General features: G+C 41.2%; 1 protein-coding gene across 6 annotated transcripts in view; it reads left to right on the top strand.

The window, feature by feature from the left end:
* The window catches only part of ERC1 (ELKS/RAB6-interacting/CAST family member 1), a 502,036-nt gene that overhangs the window by 50,166 nt on the left and 425,552 nt on the right, over window positions 1–26,318 (top strand). For 4 of the 6 annotated variants that reach the window (XM_025401990.1, XM_025401993.1, XM_025401991.1 and 1 more), the window contains exons 2-5: window positions 1,640–2,056; window positions 17,711–17,785; window positions 23,291–23,446; window positions 25,299–25,382. In XM_025401990.1, coding sequence (XP_025257775.1) covers window positions 1,640–2,056; window positions 17,711–17,785; window positions 23,291–23,446; window positions 25,299–25,382 — 732 coding nt within the window. The remainder of the gene's footprint in view (window positions 1–1,639; window positions 2,057–17,710; window positions 17,786–23,290; window positions 23,447–25,298; window positions 25,383–26,318) is intronic. The other 2 variants (XM_025401992.1, XM_025401995.1) reach the window with 1 other exon arrangement.

Raw genomic sequence — 26,318 nt, 5'->3', positions numbered from 1 at the left:
TCTTGATTCTAGATTTAGTGGGCTGCAAGGATTGCTTTGAATGCCAGCTCTATCACTTACTCTGTGATCTTGGACAAGTGCTTAAACCTCTCTAACCTCGTGCCCTCGTCTGTAAAATTAAATAATAGTACATGTGTTGGGTATCTAAAATAGTCAAATTCACAGAATCAAAGAGTGTAATGGTAGTTGCTGGGGTGGGGGAAATGGAGAGTTACTAATCAACAGGAATATAAACTTTTGGTTAAGATGAATAAGCTCTCGAGATTTGATGTACAACATTGTACCTGTAGTCAGCAATAATGTGTTGTACACTTCAAAGTTGTTAGGAGAGTAGATGTCATGTTAAGGATTTTTACTACAATAAAATTAAAAAAAAGTCCGTGTGTCATAATGAAGATGAAATAACATAAAAAATGTGTGGCACAATCTGGCATATACAGATTACTTGTTAAATGTTAATATTTATTATTTAATGTTTATAATACTTAAAAGTCATTTTATGTTTTGCTGTCCTTTGGTTTTGTTTGTTTGTTTGTTTGTTTGACACGGAGCTTGCTCTGTGACCCAGACTGGAGTGCAGTGGTGTGATCTTGGCTCACTGCAAACTCCACCTCCCAGTTCAAGCAATTCTCCTGCCTCAGCCTCCCGAGTAGCTGGGATTACAGATTTGTGCCACCACACCTGGCTAATTTTTATATTTTTAGTAGAGACAGGGTTTCACCATGTTGGCCAGGCTGGTCTTGAACTTCTGAACTTGTGATGTGCCCGACTCGGCCTCCCAAACTGCTAGGATTATAGGCGTGAGCTACCGTACCTGGCCAATTTTTGTATTTTTAGTAGAGATGGGGTTTTATCATGTTGGCCAGGCTGGTCTTGGTCAGGCCTGGTGATCCACCTGCCTTGGCCTCCCAAAGTGCTGGGATTACAGGTGTGAGCCCTCGCGCCTGGCCATCCTTTGTATTTTTTAATGAAAAAAAAATTTTTTTTTTAAAGACAGAGTTTCACTCTTGTTTCCTGGGCTGGAGTGCAATGGTGCGATCTTGGCTCACTGTAACCGCCACCTCTCAGGTTCAAGGAATTCTCCTGTCTTGGCCTCTCGAGTAGCTGGGATTATAGGCGTATGCCACCACGCCCGGCTAACTTTTGTATTTTAGTAGAGACAGGGTTTCATCATGTTGGTCGGGCTGGTCTTGAAACTCCTGACCTCAGCTGATTCGCCCGCCTCGGCCTCCCAGTGTGCTGGAATTACAGGCATGAGCCACCACGCCCGGCCGTTTTGATGAAATTTTTTGAATGAATGTATTCATATTCCTGTAGATTTCCCATTTCCCATATTCCCTCAACTTTAGTTTCTGTGTAATACCTTCTATTAATTTTGGACAGTGTCTTTATTATAGTTTATGCAAAGTGAGGAGTGCCATACTTATTTCGCTTCCTGTCGGGAATAAACTGAAGTTAAATTACTGACATTTTCCATATTATCTCAATTATTTTTTAAGGACCTGTGAAACAGAATAAGGTGAATCCTAATTTGCTAGATGCAGATTTCTTGTAGCTATTTTTGATTCCTGCAGGCTGCTCTGATTTGCTACTTGAGGAGGAAAGCTGATTTGGGGTTTTCTTTTTGTCTTGGTTCTAGCACATGCAGATGACGATCCAGGCTCTCCAGGATGAATTACGGATCCAGAGGGACCTGAATCAGCTGTTTCAGCAAGATAGTAGCAGTAGGACTGGCGAACCTTGTGTAGCAGAGCTGACAGAGGAGAACTTTCAGAGGCTTCATGCTGAGCATGAGCGGCAGGCCAAAGAGCTATTTCTTCTTCGAAAGACATTGGAGGAAATGGAGCTGCGTATAGAGACTCAAAAGCAGACCCTAAACGCTCGGGATGAATCCATTAAGAAGCTTCTGGAAATGTTGCAGAGCAAAGGACTTTCTGCCAAGGCTACCGAGGAAGACCATGAGAGAACAAGACGACTGGCAGAGGCAGAGATGCACGTTCATCACCTAGAAAGCCTTTTGGAGCAGAAGGAGAAAGAGAACAATATGTTGAGAGAGGTATGTGGCTACTTTTTTAGTTTTATGATTTATTGATTATCTTTTTTTTCCCCTGATTAATCAGCATCTTGGCCCCAATAAATCTACGTACTTTGCTGTGGTAATGGAAGAGAATTTCATCTTTTGTATTTAAGTGCGTCACTGATTTCTGTTGTGATTTGCCCTGTTGTAAGGGCAAATGGGATGACATTGTCTGGCATGTATGCTGGCTCAGTGACTTTCTGGGTCTTTTCTCTCCTGCTCCCCTGATTTTGAGAGTTCATTTGTTGCTAAAGGGGTACAAAAATTACTTGATTTTTCACTCATCTCTAGATCTGTTCATAGAGACAACAAACACAACAAAACCAGAATCAGAGTAGCTAACCATTTAAAAATATTAATAAAAGAGAGTAAGCGGTTATCTCAGCTTATGTGTGCTCATAAAAGTCCTTGGCAGCAGTAATGGATATTTGCCCTGTGGTTTCCATGGAAACTGTTGCCTTGCTGTAAAAGATACGTGATAAAAATCGTTGGCTGCCATGGAGGCATAGCTGGAGAGAGTGATGTAGAGACACAGTGTTACTTATTTTTAACCTACCTCGGTGACTACTGATAATTTTTTACTTTTCTAAATAATGTATCATTTTCAGGAGGCATAAAGGAAGAAATCATCTTATATTGAATTAAAAAATTAATAGCCATAATAACTTTTCTATATATGGTTGGATTTCAGATAATTTTCACTTTTGGACAGGGGAAAATAAATCCCCAATCTCTGTTACTATAAGTATGAATAATTCCTTTTTAAATGAAATGTGAGGGAGGAGGTTTAAAAAATGACATATTCCCAAAGCAGCAAAATAATAATTTAAAAAAATACTTCTAAATTTGTAGGTTGTTCTATAATTTTTCCTTTTGTAAAAAGTCTGAAATCTGTATTTACAGTGAGGGCATTCTTATTTTTGAAGTAGAACATCATTGTGTTTTAAAAACATAATGTTAATACACTGGAAATCCATTGTAGTAAAATTAGGAAATAGATGAACAAAAACTTATAACCCAAGGTATTGTTACTTAGTAATAATTATTAATTTTTGTTATGTATACGCTCCCAGTCATTTTTTTTTAATTTTAAATTTTTATTTTTATTTTTAGAGACAGGGTCTCACTCTGTCACTCAGGCTGGAGTGCAGTGGCATGATCATGGCTCACTGCAGCCTTGAAATCCTGGGCTTAGGTGAGCCCTCTGCCTTAGCCTCCCTAGTAGGTAGGTCTACAGGTGCATGCCACCATGCATTGTTAATTTTTAAATTAAAAAATATATTTTGTAGAGATAGAGTCTCCCTATGTTGCCTAGGCTGGTCTTGAACTCCTGGCCTCAAGCAGTCCTCCCTCTTTGGCGTCTGAAAGTGCTGAGATTACAGGCAATATGCCCATGCCTGGCCCATTATTATTATTGTTATTGTTATTATTAGTAGAGACAGAGTTTTGCTCTGTCCCCGACTGGAGTGCAGTGGTGCGATCTTGGCTCCTGGGTTCAAACTGTTCTCCTGCCTCAGCTTCCCGAGTAGCTGGGACAACAGGTGTGCACAAGCTAATTTTTGTATTTTTAGTAGAGACAGGGTTTCACCATGTTGGGCAGGCTGGTCTCGAACTCCTGACCTCAGGTGATCCACCTGCCTCTGCCTCCCAGAGTGCTGGGATTACAGTCATAAGCTACTGCACCCAGCCCCATTTTTATTATTTATACATTCCTTCATTATTTCTGTTTCTTTTTTTCTTTTACAAGGATGGAATACTGTGCATCAGCACTGTTCAGTAAGACTTTCTGAGTGGAGTGCTAATTGGGAAGGGGATTTTATAACAGGGTAAGTGTCCTTTAGGAGGTGCCCTTTCAGTGGAGATCTGAAGAGAAGAAGCCAGCTTTGCCAAGTAAAATCATTTCATGAAGAAGCATGAACAGTTTTAAAGACCTCACAGGAAGGAATTTTGAGGAAACAGGAGGGAGGCCAGAGGGCCAGAATATACTGTATAAGGGGAAAACTTAATGAGATGCAAAATTGGAGAGGTAGTCAGAGTCAGATTCACTCGTCACATATTTATTGGACACCAACCATGTGCACAGCACTAAGGATATAGCAGCAAACATATCCATGCCGTCTTTGAGAAAAAGTACCTGCCTTTATGATCCTTGCAGATAATGTAACAATCTTACTCAAAATGGGAGAGAAAACCATTCCACTGTTGAATCAAGGGAGTGACACAATCTGATTTAGCTTTTAAGATTTACTCTGGTTGTGCTGAGAATAAAGGAGGAAGGAGAGAAGAGTGAGCAAGGGAGTATAGTAAGGAATTTAACTGCTGTGATCTAGGTTAGGGGAATGGGGACTTGAAATGATTGCTGGAGATATACAGAATATCACTAGCATATCAAGAAGCACAGAGAATTATGGGCTGGCAATGTTAGGATATCCAAAAATTTCATTAGTTATTGAATTATTGTCCATCTTTTAAAAAAAACTGGCATTTAATCAATTCTTTTTTTTTTTCTGAGACGGAGTCTTGCTGTGTCACCCAGGCTGGAGTGCAGTGGCACAATCTTGGCTCACTGCAACCTCCGCCTCCTGGGTTCAAGTGATTCTCCTGCTTCAGCCTCCCGAGTAGCTGGGATTACAGGCACCTACCACCATGCCTGGCTAATTTTTATATTTTTAGTAGAGACGAGGTTTCGCCATGTTGGTCAGGCTGGTCTCGGAACTCTTGACCTTGTGATCCCCCCACCTCGGCCTCCCAAAGTGCTGGGATTATAGGCGTGAGCCACCATGTCTGGCACTCATTTAATCAGTTCTAAAGGTCACAGCTTTCCCTGTTTTAACAATGAAATTGAGTTAAGTGTTAACACTGGGTGTCATGTTAACAGTCTCTCTATCAGCAAAGCAGCAGTCCTAGTATATTTATTTGCCTGTGTATTCACAAACATAATCGTGTCCATTCATTTTGTCATCATTTCAGCTGAGGTGTGAGCATTGTTGGTATTTTCCACGTTAACTTTGTTGTTCAGTGTTTCTGCATAAATATTCTGTAAATCAGCATTGAAACAAAATTACTGGGTATGGGAACAGTTATGAAAACAGTTTATGGTGATATGTGATTAAACTCTGGTTAAATAAGTTTAAAAAAACTAACTCTTGCAATCAGTATTAAGTAAAAATTCTAGGGCGGGTGCAGTGGCTCAAGCCTGTAATCCCAGCACTTTGGGAGGCCAAGGCGGGTGGATTGCCTGAGGCCAGGAGTTCAAGACCAGCCTGGGCAATATGGCAAAACCCTGTCTCTACTAAAAATACAAAAATTTTACAGAGTGTGGTGGTGCACACCTGTAATCCCAGCTCTGTGGGAGGCTGACACATAAGAATCAGCTTCAACCCAGGAGGCGGAGGCTGCAGTGAGCCAGGATTGCACCATTGCACTCCAGCCTGGGCAACGCTCTGCCTCAGAAACAAACCAACTGACAGAAAACCCCTAAATGATAAAGTTTTGTGTCATGATTTATTTGGAGGCATTTCCACTATTTCTTTTCAGCACTTAAACAGTGGTGTGTCTTATAATCAGTGGCATCTTAGATTTGATGAAATAAGATAGCATTAAAATGGCATTTGTAATTAGTTTTACATTTTCTTTATGAACATGATTTTGTAGCTAGGAGGTAAATAATTCTCCCTCCAAAAAGCCGAAAGATAAAAAGTAAGATTTCAATTAAGCATTGTATTTTCTGTTTATACTCAAATCACATTTTTGTGTGACTATTTATTCTTAGATTTTGTATTTTGCTGTAGCTCCTTTCATTTGATTGATAGAAGAGTGGGGACATCTATTGGACAAATGCTGAATTACAGGCAAGACTTGGTCAGTGCGGGGGGCTTGACAGGTGATTCTGTTAATACACCAACATTTGAGGCCCCAACTTTGGTTTACAGTTCGCTAGCAGAGGGTACCTGCTATGGTATCCTCTGTGGATATTTTTGGGTCTTCAATCCATATGCATACCAAACATTGTCTATAGGCCAACTAAATATATTTCAGTATGTGCTCCTACTTATTTAATGCTGGTAGATGCTATTGTGATTATTAAATACAACTTTGTTTTAAAACGTTATTGCAGCCTACTAGTTTTTTGTCTCTATTTTAATCAACATACTGTGTTAGTACAACTGCTATCATGTTAGGTTTGCAAAAATCTTTGAGGTTAAAAGTGCTAATATTTGAGTATGTTCTAGGCTAGGGAATTCTGAATCTAACTAGCATATCTGAGGACTGCTTGTCTGTATTACTGGCAGTTAGAAGGTATAAGCAGAGGAGACTGGAGAAAAGAAACATATGTTTACATATATTTATAATAAATATGTACAAAGATAAAATTTTTTATTTACAATAAAAATTATATTTAAGATATATAAATATGTATTATATATTTTTCTATAAAGATATACTTTATATATATACATACACACACACACACACACACACACACACACACAGAAAAACTAGAAAACGAATAGGAATTTAAAAAGAATTTTTTTTTGTTTTGGAGACGGAGTCTGGCTCTGTCGCCCAGGCTGGAGTGCAGTGGTGCGATCTTGGCTCACTGCAACCTCCGCCTCCCGGGTTCAAGCAATTCTTCTGCCTCAGCCTCCTGAGTAGCTGGAACTACAGGTGCCTGCTACCACGCCCGGCTAATTTTTGCATTTTTAGTAGAGTTGAGATTTCACCATGTTGGCCAGGCTGGTCTCAAACTCCTGACCTCAAGTGATCCTCCCGGCTTGGTCTCCCAAAGTGCTGGGACAACAGGCATGAGCCACCACACCCGTCCAGAAAAGAAAAATAAATTCTTAGTTTTTCATTTGTAGCAATTTTGGAAAATGACAACAATTGCATACCTTATTTATTTAAGTTATTCCTCCTCTCCTTTCTTTTTTTTTTTTGCAATGGAATCTCACTCTTACCACCTAGACTGGAGTGCAGTGGTGCGATCTCGGCTCACTACAACGTGCCCCTCCTGGGTTCAAGTGATTCTCCTGCCTCAGCCTCCCAAGAAGTTGGGATTACAGACATGTGACTGCACGCCTGGCTAATTTTGTATTTTTAGTAGAAATGGGGTTTCACTGTGTGGCCAGGCTGGTCTTGAACTCCTGACCACAAGTGATCTGCTGGTCTTGGCTTCCCAAATGCTAGGCCACCGTGCCTGGCCCTTCCTCTCCTTTTTAAATTACATCATTTGTCCTTCATTTCCATTTTGACAAGGTGACATTTTCTCAGCACAGTGCTATTTACCAGAGATGGTAATGGGTTCAGGTACAATGGTGCGTGACACTAGGCAAGTTAAGATATGAAAAAGTGATGACAGTTCTTTCCATTTACCCTGCCTTCTTTTTTATTTCTGTCTCCACTGTGTTGTGAGTATGATAAATTCAGAACTTGTGTGGAGGATTGAATCTGTGAAGGTACTTCACGAACAACGTGGAGCTTCTACCCTTGAACCAGGGGTGCTGAGGGCTAAGATTTGAAACTTGAAAAAAAATTTTCAGACATAAGTTTTACTTTTTAGTCACATATACTTCTTTCTCTCAGGTGTGCAAGTAAAAGTTGACTTACTTTTACAAAGAAACAACTAGGGAAAAGGAGAATTAGTACATTTTGTTTCTCAGGTGTGATGGCTCATGCCTGTAATCCCAGGACTTTGGGAGGTTGAGGCAGGCAGATCACTTGAGGTCAGGAGTTCAAGATCAGCCTGGCCAACATGCTGAAACGCTGTCTTTACTAAAAATACAAAAATTAGCCAGGCGTGGTGGTGCATGCCTGTGGTCCTAGCTACTCGGGAGGCTGAGGCAGGAGAATCGCTTGAACCTGGGAGGCGGAGGTTGCAGTGAGCCGAGATCATGCCACTGCACCAAAAAATAAAAAACCAAAATGTGTTTCTAACTTGTTTATTTTCTAACTATAAATTAGTCATTATTCTTTAATTAATGAGAGAAAACATATTTCCTATTGTCTACCACAGTTGAAAGTATATTATAGCAACATTAAATGGACTAAGACAAAAAAAGACAGAGTATAACAAGATTCAGATAATTCTACCTCTAATTTTTTCGAATGAAAATGTTCAGCCCAAAAGGAGTGAAATAAAGTGACCAAATAGCGTATTCTACTTCTTACACTCCTTTGAATAGTACTTCTATTTCCAGTCTTCTCTCTTTATTGACAGTGCAGAAGGCATGGGCTTGATGTGCTTGGTGGGAAGGGGGAGCTTATCAGCTCACTGACTGGAAGATGTGTTCATAGTGAACTGGAAGGTGCAGCCTTCCGAATGGGATTTTGTTTTGAGCAATGAGTTTTAAAATGTCTTTGTAGAAAAGCTTTATGCCTAATGAATGGTTTAAAATACACCCCAAGTCTTTATTGTATGCAGGGAAGGATTTTTTTTTTTTTTTTTTTGAGACAGGGTCTGACTTTGTCACCTAGAGTGCAGTGGCGTGATCTTGGCTCACTGTAGCCTCAACCTCCCAGGCTCAAGCAGTCCTGCCTCAGCCCCCGCAAGTAGCTGGGACTTCACTTGAGCACCACCACACCCAGCTAAATTTACGTATGTTTCGTAGAGACGGGGTTTCACCATGTTGCCCAGGCTGGTCTCGAACTCCTGAGCTTGAGGGATCTGCCTGCCTTGGCTTCCCAGAGTGTTTGGATGACAGGCAGGAGCCACGCACCCAGTCAGGGCTTCTTGTTCTGTTTTGCTTGTGTGCTTGCTGGGGTGTAAAAATGAAATGACAACAGTTTCACCTTAAAGTGAATCGGTTTGGAATTACCCATTTGGAATTAGGTAATGCTAACGAGGAGAAATCAGATGAAATAAGTTGAAAATGGAAATTGTGTGTTATTTTTTAAAAATGCAGTTTTAATATTTTCAAGTAGATATAGAAATACCAAATACAAATGTTGTAAAGTTATAAAATTTTGTTAATAGATGAAGATTGTTTACAGTTAGCAGAGTTCATTTTATTTTTACTCAGACAGTTTAAAGTTTGACACTCATTGATTGAACAAATACTATTAAATATCTACTGTGTGCCCAATCGATCAGCTTGTAGTGTGCAGAACAGATTCCATGTGGACAAACTGTAAACTGGGAGGAGGCCGACGAGTTTGTCGTTTTAAGGCAGGCCAGAGATTATTATGGCCTAAACTAATTAATGTGTTAGGTGTTGGGATGGAAGAACACAAATAATTTTAAGAGATTTCAAAAACTTTTTTTGGATACAATATAGAATACATGTAGAAAATAGAGTAAAACAGGCGTATCGATAAGTGTAAATTATAAAGTTAGCACCCTCATAACCACCACCTAGAAACAGAACTTCCACATCCGCCCAGAAGCCCCGTGGGTGAAACAGCCCGGTCCAAACTCTCCGTCTCCTCTAAAAGTGACCGGTATTCTGGATTTTGTGGTTATCATGCCTTTGCTTTTTACTGTATTTATCACATCTACTCCTTAATATTATGGTATTGTTATATTGTGTTATATGTTAAATTAATATTCCCAGGTATCATCCCTAAGAATTATGGCTTTGTTTTGTCTGTGTTTCAAAAAGATGCTTCAAATCTGTTAACTACAGAGTTGCCCTTAATTCCTCCTTTTTTCTCTCATGCAGTTCGAGCATTTCTTGGCTTATTGGCTGGAATGACAATTCCGTCATCTCTGTAACATCTGTGTTTATTTCAGTGCAGTGACTCGATTCCGTCATCTCTGTACCATCCGTGTTTGTTTCAGTGGAGTGACTGGATTCCGTCATCTCTGTACCATCCGTGTTGATTTCAGTGGAGTGACTCGATTCTGTCATCTCTGTAACATCCGTGTTGATTTCAGGGGAGTGACTCAATTCCGTCATCTCTGTAACATCCGTGTTGGTTTCCGGGGAGTGACTGGATTCCTGGTTATAGGCCCTTTTGCCTGCTTTGTGTGTATAGAATGTGTTGTATGATGGACATTATGGACACAAGGTGAATGAGTATCTGGATTTTGGTATCTTCCTTAATGAAGGGTTGTTTTGTCTAGCAAGAGTTAATTTACTTGGGGATTAACTTGATCCTTTCAAGACTTGCTTTTAAACTCTGTTAGGGCTGGTTTAGAATAGCCTTTTCTCTAGGCTACATTAGCACTACTCCTAAGGCTTGACTTTTTAGTGTCTCTACTAAATGCCTCTGCTGTTCTTCCCACTATTTGGAACTTGAATTTTTCCCAGCCCTATGAGAGTTCAGGCAGTTGCTCAACTCATGGCTCTCTGATAGTTGCTCTTTCCCCAGTAGCTCTTGATTTTAACTTGTGGAGGCTTGCCCTGTACATGCACGCCTTAGTGTTTGGCCAAAGACTCAAGGGGACCTTTGTCAGGTGGGACACTGCAGCTTTTCTGGTGAGCTTCCTTCTCTGTGTTTTGTTTTTAATTTTTTTTTTTTTTTTTTTGAAACAGAGTCTCACTCTGTTGCCCGGGCTGGAGTGCAGTGTCACGATCTCAGCTCACTGCAGCCTCTGCCCCGCAGGTTCAAGCAATTATCCCTCCTCAGCCTCCCGAGTAGCCGGGATTGCAGTGCCCACCACTGTGCTCAGCTCACTTTTGTATTTTTGGTAGAGACAGGGTTTTGCCTGTTTGCCAGGCTGGTCTTGAACTCCTGACCTCAAGTGATCTGCCCACCTTGGCCTCCCAAAGTGCTAGGATTACAGGCATGAGCCATGGTGCCCAGCCCTCTGGTGTTTTGCTCTGCAGATTTTCACAGATTAATGGGAACCTTACTCATTCAACTGTCTTGGGAGCTTTGCAAGACTACTGTTCTTCGTTTGAGCTTCCCCTCCCTACGTCACATACTAGACATATCTGGGCCATCACCTTGTTCATTTTCTCTCAAGGATCATAGTCCTGTACTGCTTGTTATCCAGGGTCTGAAAACAGTTATTTCATGCATCTTGTTTAATTTTATAATAGTTTACGACAGGAGGGCCAGTCTCACATGATGGTCAAAGTGAGAAGTATAATGGTAAATTTATTGAAAGATTTAAAACAGATTACTGCCATGATTTGTGCATGTATTATCAAGATCACCCTGGTGCTCTCTTGAAAATAGACAAAGGAGGTGGAAAAAAGCTAACTAGAGGCTGTTGCAAGCTAGACTGGAAATGGGGTGAAATGGTTAGACTCAAGAAATACTTTAGCACTAGAACAATTAGGACCTGCTGTTGACTTGGTTGTGGGACGTGAAGATCAGGAGGAGTAAAAGGAGAGCTCTGGTGTTTGGCTTGAGCCACTGGAATGGCAGTGCCATTTAAAGAGACAGAGAAGACTCGTCTCTCATCAAAGTCACCAGATGATGGGTGAGATTGAAGAGGAAATCAAGAATTTTTTTTTTATAAAATAAGTGTGAGTTGCCTATTAGACATCTAACTAGAGATGCCAAGTGGGCAGTTGGATGTATGAGTCCTGAAATCAGAGCAGAGGGCAGGCCTAGAAATTCATCAGCATTTCCATTGTGTTTTAAACCATGTTGTAGATTAGAGAGTTTAGATGGAAAAGAGAAAAAGGTTAGAACTGATCACCTGGTCACTGGTCTAATTTAGACCTGGAGGTCTAATTTAGAAGGATGAACCTGTGAAGGAAACAGAGAAAGTGTAATTGGAGAGAAAGAACTAAAAACAGGAGAGTGTGATGTCATAATAGTGAAGAGAAGAGTGTCTAGGAGCGGTTGGGCCGTTGCTTTGGGTGCTTCTTAGAGTTCCAGGAAGAAGAGGACAGAAATGTGTTCGTTCGAGTTGGTAACGTAGAATTCGTTGGTGGTCTTGATGAGTTGTTTCAATGGAGGGGTAGAGAAAGAAGCCAGATTAGGCTGCTTTTATGAGGTAAAGGGATCTTGTATGTCTGAAATATTTTAAAATTAATTAAAATAAAAAGTGAATGGGAGAGGGAGGGGGAGGAGGAAGAGACAGCAGGTGTGGACCAGTGGGCTTCGGTGTGGACCGGCGGCCTTCGGGGTGGACTGGCGGGCTTCGGGGTGGACCGGCGGGCTTCGGTGTGGACCGGCGGGCTTCAGGGTGGACCAGCGGTCTTCGGTGAGGACCGGCGGGCTTCAGGGTGGGTGTTTGAACACCTTGGAGTTCACAAAGGCTTTCCAGTGGTGTGTGGGCAGTGGTGTGTGGGCAGTGGTGTGTGGGTAGTGGTGTGTGGGCGGTGTGCAGGGCAATTTCAGATTCTTAACTCCCGCGTGTCATTCTCTGCATTTTGGTTCGCCGAAAACATACCTGTGAGATCATCTTTCCCTCCCTTTTTATGGTTGTACTTTGCCCACTCTAACTCCTGTTCATCCTCCAGCTCTCAGGTGTTCCTTAGGAAACTTTACAAGATCCCAAGACTACGTCAGGATCTCCTGATTACTCTTTTATAGTATTGTGGATATTTTCATTATAACACTTTTTACATATTATACAGTTACTTAAAAATTATTTTCTTCATTTGACAAATATTTGAGTACTATCATTGCACTATGTATTGTTCTGGGTGCTCATATACATCAGAGAATAAAAAAGAAATATCCCTGGGATAGGAGAGACAAACAGTAAATATAAAAAAGGAATATGCTAATAAACAGTTACAAATACCAAGAAAAAAGTAGATCTTGGTTAGGGAGATTGGGAGTGTATATTAGAGTCAAATCGTAATTAAAAATGGAGTAAAAAGAATGAGCCTGCTTGAGACTTTGACTTTTTTTTTTTTTAGACAGTCTTGCTCTGTCACCGAGGCTGGACTGCAGTGGCACCATCTTGGCTCATTGCAACCTCCACCTCCTGGGTTCAAGCCATTCTCCTGCCTCAGCCTCCCCAGTAGCTGGGATTACAGGTGTGCACCACCAGGCCCAGCTAATTTTTTGGTATTTTTAGTAGAGATAAGGTTTTACCGTGTTGGCCAGGCTGATCTCGAACTCCTGACCTCATGATCCACCCGCCTCAGCCTTCCAAAGTGCTGGGATTACAGGCGTGCACCACTGTGCCCAGCCGAGACTTTGACTTTTGAACAGACTTCAACAGTTAAGGGAAGGAGAAAGCCTGTCAAAGGGAGCAGTGAGTGCAAAGGCCTTAAGCCAAGAGGGTGACTGACATGTTGAGGAAAAGCAAAGAGGTGAGTCTGGCTGGAGCCAAATGGATGAGAGAGAGGAGTATAAGAGATGAGGCCAGAGAGGTAACAGGGCCGGATCATGTAGAGCCTTCTAGGTCAGCATAAGGACTGTGACTTTTACTGTGAGTAAAACGAGAAGCTTTTGATAATTGCAAGCATGTTTTGACTTCTGTTTTAAAAAGATCACTCTGGATACTCTATTTTGAATGGTGAGATAGATTTGGGAGACTGTTGGTGTAATCCAGGCAAAAGATAATGGTGGCAGTGTGACAGTGGAGGTGGTAATTTTCAGGATATATTTTGAAAATGGGAAGAGCAGGATTTCCTGATGAGTTGGATGTAGGCGCAAGAAAAAAAGAGACTCCTATGGTTTTGGCTTGAACAACTGGCTGGATGTACACCATGAATCAAGGCACAATGAGTGAAGCAAGTTGAGAGGGGAAGGCCAGGAGGTCACTTGTCGATGTGTTAACAGTGGGGCAGATAGTCGATATGCCAGTACAGCAAAGGTACATACAAGTGTGGATTTCAGTAGGAAGTAAACACTTGGGAGTTTTCAGTATGTGCATGATACTGAACGGTGAATACCAAGGGAATGAGTGTAGGTGGAGAAGAGAAGACTACAAAGAACGGGCGCTTGGGACACTCCTGAGGAGTTGGGAAGAAAAAAACCCAGTAAGATAGGAGGAAAAGCTTAGAGTGCCATATCTTGAAAGCCAAGGGAAGAGAGTAGAATAAGGAAGAGGGACTGAGCGGTTGTGTAAAACGCCGCTGATAGATCAGGCACAGTGACTAAGGATACATCGTGGTGGCAGCAACGTGGAGGTCGTCAGTGACCCTGATGAATTATGCCGATGATTATTTGATTAAACTCTATTTTTCCTATTAAAGCTTCCATGATAAAACACACCAAATATGTTATTTCTCATTATTATATCTCCAAAGCATTGTTCCTGGAGTGTACCAGTGGGATAAATACATAGGTCCCAGAGCCTCTGGGAGGACTAGAACCGGGCTCAGAAGTTATGTAGACAAGAATAATGCCTCGAATCAATCCTACTCCTCTGTTGGTTTAGTGATGACAGTGCTGCGTGGCACAGGCATGTTAGTGTGTTACGCTGTCATCACTAACACTGCTCACCTCTGCTGGAGCCCCCGCTGTTGGTGTGTCCGGAAGCCTGAGGGGGCTGCTGCCTCTGCCACCCATTGCTGGAATTGTCTGTAAATATTCACGTCCCGGCTTCTTCATGTCACAAGAGTCTGTTTTAAAGTACGTGATGAATGAGTCTGATTGAGGTGATTAGGTCACGTAGCTGGGCTTTAATTACAAGAAATGCTGGGCAGCAAGTATGTGGCATTTTCAGTTTCTGTTGTGGGAGGTAGACTCTGCCTTAAAATGTGGAGTTCCCACACAGACTAAGGAGGTCAGCTATCACATGGCAGGGAAGAGTGATGGATGCCTGCCACAGTGCAAGATAAATAGATGAAATAGATTTTGTGGGGTATACGTGAAAAGGTAATAGTTGAAACCACAGGATTAGGGAAGGGCTCTTTTGGATGGTTATTTGTGTGGGTTGTTCACAAACAAGAGCTTCCCCTAAAATTCAGCCTGTGCTTCGTGGTGATGTCGCGTCTACCCAAGAAGGGTTCCTTTTTTAAAAATTCACATAAAGTTGCTCTGTGGATTAGTGAAGGCTTTGGATTCAGGCTATAGAATCCAGATATTCCGAGGATAGGAATTTAGAAAATGTCTGCAGGTAGGAAAGGAAAAGAGGGAGAATAAGAATTTAGAGCTAGGATAATTCTTTAATGGAAGCCACTTGAAAAATTTAAAGACGTTCCTTCTTTAACTCTGTGGTTAATTTTTTTTTTTTTTTTCCGGTACCAGCTAGAGTTTGCAGAGAAGGTGAACTGACAATAGCTATTAGGTTTAGAAACAAGGAGGTTTTTTATTTGCAATTTTAGAGTATGTGGTTCAGCAGAGAGGTGAGGATAGAAACTGGCTGATCATTCATTCATTTATCATTCATTCCTTCATCTAACAAAAGAGGAACAGATAGGGAGGAGAAGTAATTTTTAATGACTGCTTACATATCAGACAGTGCCTGAGGAATACAGAAGACGGTTTCTATCCTTAAAGAGTTCCCAGTATGGTATGTTAGAGAAGAAAAATTATTGCTAACAGTGTGGTAAGTGCTGACGAGCTATGTAAGCTGTGTAGCATGCTGTATGAGAAACAGGAGGTGCGCAAAATTCAGCACAGGAGTAGGAAGGGATTGAAATATTTCCTTTGTAGCTAATTCTCGAACGTTTGTTAGCCATTTCATTCATTCAGTATTCATGCCCTAAATGTCTGTTAAGCACTTACCAGAGTGGCAGCTGCTGTTGTAGGTGCTTTGGATCCATCAGCGAATGAATGAAACAAAGATCTTAGCCTTTGTGGAGCGTACATTCTCGTAGAGAATAGTAAGTAAATATAATCAATAAGTCATAAAATATGTTAGAGGGCAAGTGCTGTGTATAGGAAAAAGCAGAGCAAGTAAAGGGGAAAGGACACGTGCGTTCTTTTTTGGCTGTGTTACATTTTAAAATAAGGTGTAAATTATACTGAAAACATTGAACATTCATTTTGTTTTCAAGCCTACACAAAAGCAGTAAGAACTGTATAATGAATCTCCCTATACTAATCACTCAGATACACCAGTTTCGAAAATTTGGCCACACTTCCTTCCTGTATCCTTTTTTCTTTTTCCTCCTTTCTTTACCAAAGATTTTAAAGCCAATCCCTCGCATGGTGTCATTTTCCTCTGCAGACTTTAATATGCATCTCTAAAATATATGGACATTTTCTTGCATAACGACAGAACAACTAAACCTAATACTAATACAAAAAAGCCATTTGAGCCAAGACTGGAAGGAAGTGAAGTCTTCCCCTAGCAGCTTGTGCAAAGGCCTCAAGGATCAGGAGCATGCTTAGCATATTTGAGGAGTAGCAGGGAGTCCCGGGTGGTAAAGCATATGGTGATCCAGGGAAGGACGAGAAGAGATGAGGCCTTGCAGGCTACTGAGAGGACTTTGGCTCTACTTTGAGCTGAATGGGGAGCTATGGCAGGGTTTTCAGCAGAGGACCGACAAGGACAACTTTGTGTTTGAAAGGGTCACTTTAAGTGTTCCATTAAGAATACACTGTAGAAGATAAGGGGCGCTCAGTTAGAATGCTGTCATGGATTAAAAGGTGTATTTTTGTTTAGTGGTTCATTCCAGGTGTTGGCAGTGGAGACGGCAAGAAGTGCTTGGATTTTGGGTATGTTTTAAAGCTAGAGCTAACTGGATTTCCTGACCGCGGCTTGAGAGCGAGAGGAAGGCATTACGAAGACTCATAGGCTTTTGGCCTGAGTAACAGGAAGGATGGAGCAGGTTTGGGGGCACCATCAGGCGTGGAGATGATGTCTTGCCATGTTGCCCAGGCTGGTCTCGAACTCCTGGCCCAAAGGGACCCTCCTGCCTCCCAGAGTGCTGGGATTACAGGTGTGAGCCATCACACTTGGCCAGGAGTTGAGTTTTGAGCACGTAGAGTTTGAAATGTTTATTGGACATGAATGTGGGATAACTAGGCAGATAGTGAAAGCTGGAAGTAGGGAGAGAGGTAGCATAAAGCGTTCATCTCTGGATTCCCTGGATTCCCAAGAGCCTGTCCCCAGGGTACTGGGAAGTACTGACTGATTTATTTAGAGACGTTCACAGAGTCTGACAAGAAAATCACTGAGGTGGTTCGGTAACCTGGAAGACTCTGATATATCCCTTCCTTCCTTTTCTATCCTGAACTCAGTAAAATTTGGGTTAAAAAAAAAAACAACACTCTGTTTTTCTGACATTTTCTGAACCTGACCTACTTAGGAAACTTGTTCCACAGTGTCATCTTTTTCTTCCTAACTGTAGCACCACTCGAGAGAGATCGTCACCGCAGGTAACCAGGTGGTGGTTATTCTGGGGGTGGATGCTGTGGAAAGGACGTTGTCAGCACAGATTGCTTTCCATAGCTGCAGTCAGCAGTGCAGACTGATTGTGATGGTGTCTATTATTTCTCTTTTTAAAAGGGAGCATTTCTCATCCCCTTTTTGGATTGTTTGGAATTCCGATTACATGTCTCGGGGTCATGTGGAAGACTGACTGACACACCACCTGAGGATGTGAAACAGTAGTTTGAACTGTTGTGGTAGCTGGCGTCTGTGTGACTGATTTTAAGTAACTGGGTGTTCAGAGGTAGGGATCCTCCTATGCCTGCACGGGTGAGTGAGCCTGAATGCAGTCGGTGGATTCCCTGGTTCACGGGGAAGGGTTGGTAACACCGAAGGGGTCCGTGTCTCATGAGGCTGTAGTGATCTTTTGCATACATCAGCTCTTGCTCCTCTCTGAAAAAAATGAGAGCGAACAGGAGGACACTGAATCTCTTCTTGCCTTTTTTCCACAGGAGATGCATCGCAGGTTTGAGAACGCTCCTGATTCTGCCAAAACAAAAGCTCTGCAAACTGTTATTGAGATGAAGGTAAGTGAGAATCTAGTGAAGAATCTTATGAATCACTTTATACTTTTAAGTGATCAAAAACTTCCATGCGTGAGTGTTAGGAAATGGCATATAATAGTATTTTACTTATTTGGAGATTGAGAGTGAGAATCAATGTCAATGATATCCTAAAAGAATTTCAAGTTTTTTTCCTTTTACTTGTAGACCATAATTCAAATTGGACCAAAAAGAGTGGAACAGAATTTCTTTAAATCAGCTATTCGCAAATATCTTGGTCTCAGGACTCCTTTATTCTCTTAAACTGACAGACTCACTTCCTTCATTTTAAAAGAAAATGTCTACCGAATACCAAAGCTGGGTAACCATAGCTTGTCAGTTGTTCTTTCAGGTAAAAACGGTGTTCCGTGAAGAAAATACTGAATTCAGCTTACAACTCAAAGCAACACACAAGTACTGTGCTTAGGGACAACCATCGTATTTCAGTGCGCAGCTTCATACCGTTTTCTCACACACAATATATTAAAAGTATGTGTACCCCAGAGTTGAGATTTATTTTTTTTATTTTCTATTTTTTTTTTTTTTTTGAGACGGAGTCTTACTCTGTCACCCAGACTGGAGTGCAGTGGCGCGATCTTGGCTTTCTGCAAGCTCCGCCTCTCGAGTTCACGCCATTCTCCTGCCTCAGCCTCCCAAGTAGCTGGGAATAAGGTGCCCGCCACCTCGCCTGGCTAATTTTTTGTATTTTTAGTAGAGACGGGGTTTCACCGTGTTAGCCAGGATGGTCTTGATCTCCTGACCTCGTGATCCGCCTGCCTTGGCCTCCCAAAGTGCTGGGATTACAGGCGTGAGCCACTGTGCCCGGCCGAGATTTATTAAAAGTAATACTTTTTACTGCTTCTTCAAGGACAGTCTTAGGTGAAGTGGTCTTTTAAAAATTTTATTTCTTATTTTTCACTTTTTTCCTACAAGTACTTGATGTGACAAACATTAATGTAATGACTACAAGTATGGTTTGATGCATTGCCTTGATTTGTGCTAAGGCACCAGCAATTTTACCCATCGTTGCTTTATATCTTTAGCGCAGACAGTGGAAAGGTCAAGTGACGTCATGGTGTTATTATGAAAATAGTTTTGATCATGCATACTTTGTGCAATGGTTGAGGGTACCCTGAGGGTCCCACAGACCATCCTTTGAAAACCTCTGCCTTAAGTTAATGAATATTTAGAAATCTTTAGGCTGTTCAGTGTAGTAATTAAGAGCTTGCTTTCTAAGTTAAACTCCCCGGATTCAAAATCTCGCTTCACTTAACCAACTGTAAGATACAGAGCAAATCACGTATGCCTCAGTTTCTTTATCAACAAATGGTGATAGTAATAGTACTCATCCAGTGGGTCGTTTTGAGGTTTAGTTAAAACATGTAAAAACACTTTGAACGGGACCTAGCGCATAGTAAACATTCAACCTATACTAGCTGCTGCTGCTGTTATTTTTGTTAACAATCTTCTTTCTCATAAAAGCTTGTGTAGTTAGGGACCTCCCCCCCCACAACTAGTTCTTCATATCCTCTGGAAAGCTCAATCCTGTATTTTGCATTGTGGGCCTTCATTTAATATTTGTTGATATGACAAGAACAGTTAATGGTGTATAAATAATTTTTTGTAAATAGATACTTCTGAAGTAGTTATGGGAACTGTTATCTTAATTTGGATGATTTCCTCTTAAAACTTTATATTGTATACATCATTATTCTCGGTGGGGAAAGGATTTACCAAATTCCAAATTAGTGGGTTCTGGGTTCCTGGGTTCTTTGTAGTTAATTAGTAGTCTTGAGTATAATCTTGTAAAGGGTCTTTAGAATGGTTCAGTTGCATGGTTTACCTTTTTCACATTCACCACAAGTTTATCTGTCGTGTTATTTCCTGATCCCTGTTAACACCTAAGAATAAAACACACGAATGTACCTGTGTTCACAAAATTATTTGTTTAACCACCTTTTGACAGAATGAGGACCAGTAGTAGTAGTACTTGGTGGCACTGGATGCATTTTAAGTTGTGTGAACCTTGAGCCATTCTGCTGAGAAGGAGAAAGATTCTGGTGGCCCAGTGGGGTCAAGAGGATGCGATGCTGAAATCACAACAGAAATCGCTGTGTCGCTGAGAACGTGGAATGCGCTTAAGAGAACTATGAATATCTAGAATAGTCTTTTGGGAAAGTAGGGAGGAAAGATGACTGAAGTAAAAGAGCCCCGTCATCTTCAAGGTGATGCAATTTTCTTTGCCCTCTCCTCTTTCGCCTCTTCTTCCTCTCTTTCCTCTTCTTATCCCTTCTCCCACCATTTTCCCTCATTCCAGCCTTTCCTTCTTTGCCCCTCTTCTTCTGTTTCTCCTCCTCCCCTTTCTCTGCTATTTGTTTGTTTGTTTTTCCGTTACCGGTGGAGGAACAGGGAGGAACTGCTGCACTGCTCTAGGGTTAGAGTGTTGCTGGTATGGATAAGGCAGAGTGATTGGGATGCAAATGAATTGAGGGTGATCATGACAGAGTAGTTTGGAGGTTGGGCCTGGACTGTACCCTGGATGTGGAAGGAATAAAATTCAGGTGGACTGACAGGTTGGGAGAAAATGTAAAAGTCAGGAAAGTGGAATTCTCTTTGAGGTTGAACAGGAAATAATCAGAGTGAGGGTACAACAGGCCTGGGGAAGAGAGTTCTGGGTGTTGATAGGATCCAGAGTATAATCCTATAAACTGGATTGCTGAAATGGACTGGAGGATGAGATCATTGCAATTAAGGGCGTCAAGGAATTCTGACATTGCAGTCCTCGGATTATGGCAAGAGTGGTGATTGAAGGGGGTATTGTAAGCCAGGTGCCAAAGACTTCCACAAATGGGCAGGAGTGATTGCGAAGTCCCTGGATGGCAGCAATGGGGAGGGGAGGGTGAAGAGGAGTGTGAGCTTTCCATAAAGGGAAACAGCCTTGAGGAGCTGGGAGAACGTCAGCCCTTTCCCCTGCTCCTTTGTGGTGTTGGGGGATTACTGGCCTTCACTGGAGAGAGTTCATGGGAAAAAGGTTGAGCATTTGGGGATTTGACAAAGAGCAGAGGATTTCAGTAAGTCCAGTGGGATTGGATGGTCAATGACGGAAGAGCTGGGGCTGGGGAAGTACAGAGTAGTAAAGTGAGAAGGAATTTATTTATTTAAATATTACACATTCCAGGAGTAAGAAACCTGGTTGGAATGACTCTCCTCAAACCCAGCATTGGTACCAGTTGGGTTGGTGCTAGAACTAGTTGAGAGTATCAGGCCTTAATTTTCTGGCCTGATTTCCTTGGTAAGTTTTCTGGTCAGTCAGTACCTGCTTCCTGGTTTTCCGAGCTGGAGTCATGATCCCTTTTTGGGAAGAAGGTTTTATGGTGCATGATTTGGTAGTGAGGGTGCTAATTTGTCAAAAGCTGCCTCTGTCTGTGTTTGGGGTAGGGGAGAAGATAGATAATGTATTTTTTTAATTTGTCAAAAGCTTCCTCTGTCTGTGTTTGGCGTAGGGGAGAAGATAGATAATATTTTTTAAGGGCCTTGTAGAGACTTTCTAGAAGCTCTGTGCAGGTGCAGGCTGCCATGTGATGTGCAGAGTTGGAGTTCTCACCTGGGACTCAATTGTCTTCAGTGGAGCCCCAGTGCTGCTGGAGAAACACTTCACTCTTTCAGCTGGTCCAGTTTCAGTTCTCACCTGGGACTAAATCGTCTTAAGTGGAGCCCCAGTGCTGCTGGAGATACACTTCACTCTTTCAGCTGGTCCAGTTTCATTACCACTCAGGCTAATGACAGAGGAGAACTTACATTTAACTTTCACTTTCTTTCATCTGTAGGCTAGTCATATGCTTATGCCTAGTATTTTAGTCTTTTTTAAGGGGCTGTGTTCCGATATTTCCAGAGAAATCTTATAGCAGTCTTAAAAGTAAATTTTCAGGTGGTGCAATTGAAGTAGGACTTCTTCTAGGTCAGTCATTTCACATGAGTAAATAAAAATCCCGGTTCAGGGATAGAATGACGCTGATTGTATTAATTCAGTACAATGGATTTTGAACAGATACATTTTAATTTGAGTGAATTTATAAAAGAAAATTTTCGTGGTGATATTTTTAAAGGTCATGTGATGAGCAAGACAGAGGAATACATCCTCTCTTCTCCCCTCCCTTGAACCTGAAATAGCTAGGTGGAGTTTTCTCAAGATAAACCTTAATCTCTCCTATCTTCATGCTGTGAGAATTAAGGAGACTTAATCAAGAAATCATTGAGGTGAAGAAGAAAAGGAAGTTAATTTCAAAATAACTTCCAAAGGAATGGTTTCTCTAAAACTCCAAGTGAAATAAAGCTGCACTTAGTTTTGGCTCTTTAAGGCCTCTGTTTCTTCGGTGAGCAAGCCTGTGCGTCTACAGATGTGTAATCCTCTTCATTCCCTGCAGGAGTGTTTCTGTCATTCAGGACAGGTCAGGTAGTCTGGGGAGAAACTGGGTGCTGCGACAAACAAAATCAAGAAATCGAATATGAAGTAATGTTCTGTTAGAAGGTGATATTTGTGGTAGAGATGATGATTTATAAGGACAGTGATTTTTAAAAATTACGAATTATTTTAAATGTATGGAGAAGTGTAGACAATAAGGATGTCTAACATGATAAATAACAACTTAATTATTCCCTCATTTTTCTGCAATGGGATGTTAGGTAATTTTTATTATTGCACATATCGCTGTACACATTACTGTATAAATCTTTGAAACTCTCTTACTTTTTTCCCCTCCTTTGGGGCATAATATGTTTTTTAGGGGTCACCAAATAAATGATAAAATATTAGAACTAGAAAAGGCTTTACTATTAATATTGGAATTTTTTTTCACCAGAAATTTGTAATTTCTGATGCGAAGAAATTTTAACCAGTTTTTCATTGCATTTACTTTAGTAATTTAGTAATTATTTTCAACTTTAATTTGAGGGATTCAGAACTGGAGGCAGCCATAGAGGAAAAATCATACTGTGGATATGAGTACTTCTCCTCCCACTCAAAAGGCTGTAAAGGACGTATTTTAGAAGGAAGGCACTGGCCGGGCATGGTGGCTCATGCCCTTAAGGCTACCACTTTGGGAGTCCGAGGCAGGTGGATCACATGAAGTCAGGAGTTTGAGACCAGCCTGGCCAACATGGCGAAACCCTGTCTCTACTAAAAATAGAAAAATTAGCTGGGCGTGGTAGTGCACACTTACAATCCCAGCTACTTGGGAGGCTGAGGCAGGAGAGCTGCTTGAACCCGGAGGCAGAGGTTGCGGTGAGCTAAGATCGTGCCACTGCATTCGAGCCTGGACTACAGAGTGAGACTCTGTCTCAAAAAAAGGAAGCAAGGCACCAATTGCCAGACGGCATTTTTTCTGTATATTTGTCTATCTTTATTAAATGTAACATCTTTAAATATCATGTTATTCAGGTTTTCTGGGCTTTTGTGAATACTTCAATCACTAAATCTTCTCTTGTCTTCAGGATTCAAAAATTTCCTCTATGGAGCGTGGGCTCCGAGACCTGGAAGAGGAGATTCAGATGCTGAAATCGAATGGGGCTTTGAGTACTGAGGAACGGGAGGAAGAAATGAAGCAAATGGAAGTGTATCGGAGCCATTCTAAATTTATGAAAAATAAGGTAATGGCCTGTGAGACTTTTGATTCTTAAAGGGGGTTTGAAAAATTGATGCATATTTTTTACTTCTCTAACAATGATAAAACTGTATTTTACACTGTTTTATCAGGTTTAAGGGAAGAATACTTTTAGCACAGTTCTTTCAAATGAAACTTCTCCAGAATTAAAGTCAGAATTACTGACTTAGATAGTTATTACCAGTTTTTACTTATAAAGACGATTCTCTGTATGAGGTTACATATGTATTTTCACGGTTTAACTTTTCATATCTATTAGTACTTCCGAAAAACTTCCAGATGAGTTTTTCTCACTATGTGAAATATCAAGTTCTTTACCTCTTGTGAATTATTTAAAAAGTCAAAACCCTAAGAGGCTTGAGATGGAGTTTCGCTCTTGTCACCCAGGCTAGAGTGCAGTGGTGTGATCTCAGCTCAGTGCAGCCTCTGCCTCCATGTTCAGGTGATTCTCCTGCCTCAGCCTCCTGAGTAACTGGGATTACAGGTGCATACCACCACGCCTGGCCAATTTTTTTTCTATTTTTGGTAGAGACGGGGTTTCATCATGTTGGCCAGGCTGGTCTCGAACTCCTGATCCTGTGATCCACCTGACTCAGCCTCCCAAAGTGCTGGGATTACAGGCGTGAGCCACCGTGCCCGGCCCTAAGAGGCTTTTTAATGAAATGGGTTAAATGACATTCCGTTTCCCCTCCAAATACAGTTCTGTAAAGGAAAGCCCTTTCTCTGCCCTGTCGTGTGGGGAAGATCCACTTACTGTCAGATTTATTGCTTCCCATGTGCGTTTCAGGCGTAATATGACAAAGAGAGATACACCAAGACCTATCAGTCTGTGTTTGCAATCAGTCACAGTGTTCCTTCCTTGTATCCAAAGTCATTTAGTTTGATTCTGTAAACTATTTCAGCAAGGTGGAGGATTTTTTTATCACAATGATCAATTTACCAGTTTTGTTGTGGGTTAATTAAACATTATGATTGTAGTTATAACGTTTTAGCCAGAAAATAAGTGTTTTCCCCCTTTATTTCCCAATTGTATTCTCCACGTTCTCAGAATGAAAACTGAAACATCCCGTAGTGTGAAGGAGTGATAATCGTCACTTCCCCTTCCGTTTCTGGCTTCTTGCCATGGTGCCCATACCTGGCATGGAAGTCTCCAGAATGTTCCTCTACTACCTTCAGACTCTATTATTAATTATTTCTACTAATTTCATTTCAGGTTTAGAAATTAAAAACTCACATACCCAACTTTCTTTCTTTTTTTTTTTGAGATGGAGGTATGCTTTGTCGACCAGGCTGGAGTGCAGTGGCATCATCTCGGTTCACTGCAACCTCCATCTCCAAGGTTCAAGCTTCAGCCTGCCGAGTAGCTGGGATTACAGGCGCCTGCCACCATGCCCAGCTAATTTTTGTAGTTTTAGTAGAGACAAGTTTCACTATGATGGCCAGGCAGGTCTCGAACTCCTGACCTCAAGTGATCCTCCTGCCTTGTCCTCCCAAAGTGCTGGGATTTCAGGTGTGAGCTGCTGCGCCTGGCCTCGCATATCCAACTTTCGATGAGTTTGGATTTTTCACCCTAATTTGAGAACAAAACATAGTGCAGTATGATCTCTGTGTTTATGTTTTTTGTTTATTGATTAGCACATTCCAGTCCACTGTGGGGAAAAGAAAACCTGTGAACTTAGAGAAACTACCTATGGCTCTTTGAAGAGGGAATGAGGGGAACAGATTTGATTGTATTGTATAAGTTATTGTTATTTCCAGTTACCATTCTGGCTCAAAAGTAAATAATAAGAAGACCTAAGTTGACACATAAGTGAAAAAGAATAATAATGTCGTGACAGGTAGAACAACTGAAGGAGGAACTAAGTTCGAAAGAGGCTCAATGGGAGGAGCTGAAAAAGAGAGCGGCTGGTCTTCAGGCTGAGGTCTTTGCCGTAAGATGTACCTCTTTGTGTGCAGTGATCCCACAGTGGGACCCTGCCAGCTCTATGGCTTCTGAGTGGCTTACCCTTTCATTCTCTGTGGTTGGCAGCTTTGCCCATTACTAGCACTAACCAGCCTGCTCTGCTCTTTAACTGACTCCTGTTCACCAGCTTGACCCACATGTCACTTTGTGTGCAGTGAGCCTTCACGTGTTCTGGAAGCCTCATACCTGGTACTATTGTTGCTTTTATCACTCTGTGGATGGTATTTCAAAGCCTGTTTTTTCCTCAACCCCTTATTGTTGGTTTATATAAATGGTGGCCTTCTTTTCTTCCTAGGTACAAGAATATATGCAGTTGTTCTAGGCCTGTCACCTAGAATTTATGAATTTGAAACTCTTGAGTAAAGTGCTTTACCTTCTTATGTAGACATTATATTTAAGTCTTCAGTGAGTGATTTTGCCACAAATGTTCCTTTCTTTAGGACAGATATATAGAAAGTATTTATCTAGTAAATTAAAATTACTAAGAGACTTATGTCAGGTGTCTACACCTATCTAGTTCAATATTCTGATGAACTTAAAATTTCAATTCAGAACATAATAATAAAATAAATACAGTTGGCCCTCCATATCTGTGGATTTTGCATCTGTGGATTTAACCAACTGTTTTTAATTTTCAGGGTAAAAAAATGGATGTTGTGTCTGTACTGAACATGTGCAGACTTTTTTCCCATGTCATTATTCCCTAAACAATATAGTATGACAACTATTTACATAGCATTTACATTGTGTTAGGTATTATAAATAATCTAGAGATGATTTAAAGTATACTGGAGGATGTGCATAGGTTATATGCAAATTCTACATCATTTTGTATCAGGGACTTCATCATTCATTTTTTTTTTTTTTTTTTTTTTTTTTTTTTTTTTTTGGGGGT

Source organism: Theropithecus gelada, chromosome 11 (genome assembly GCF_003255815.1).
Source record: "Theropithecus gelada isolate Dixy chromosome 11, Tgel_1.0, whole genome shotgun sequence".
NCBI lineage: Eukaryota > Metazoa > Chordata > Mammalia > Primates > Cercopithecidae > Theropithecus > Theropithecus gelada.
The sequence above is the reverse complement of the archived record's forward strand: the minus strand, read 5'-3'. Positions and strand labels throughout refer to the sequence as shown.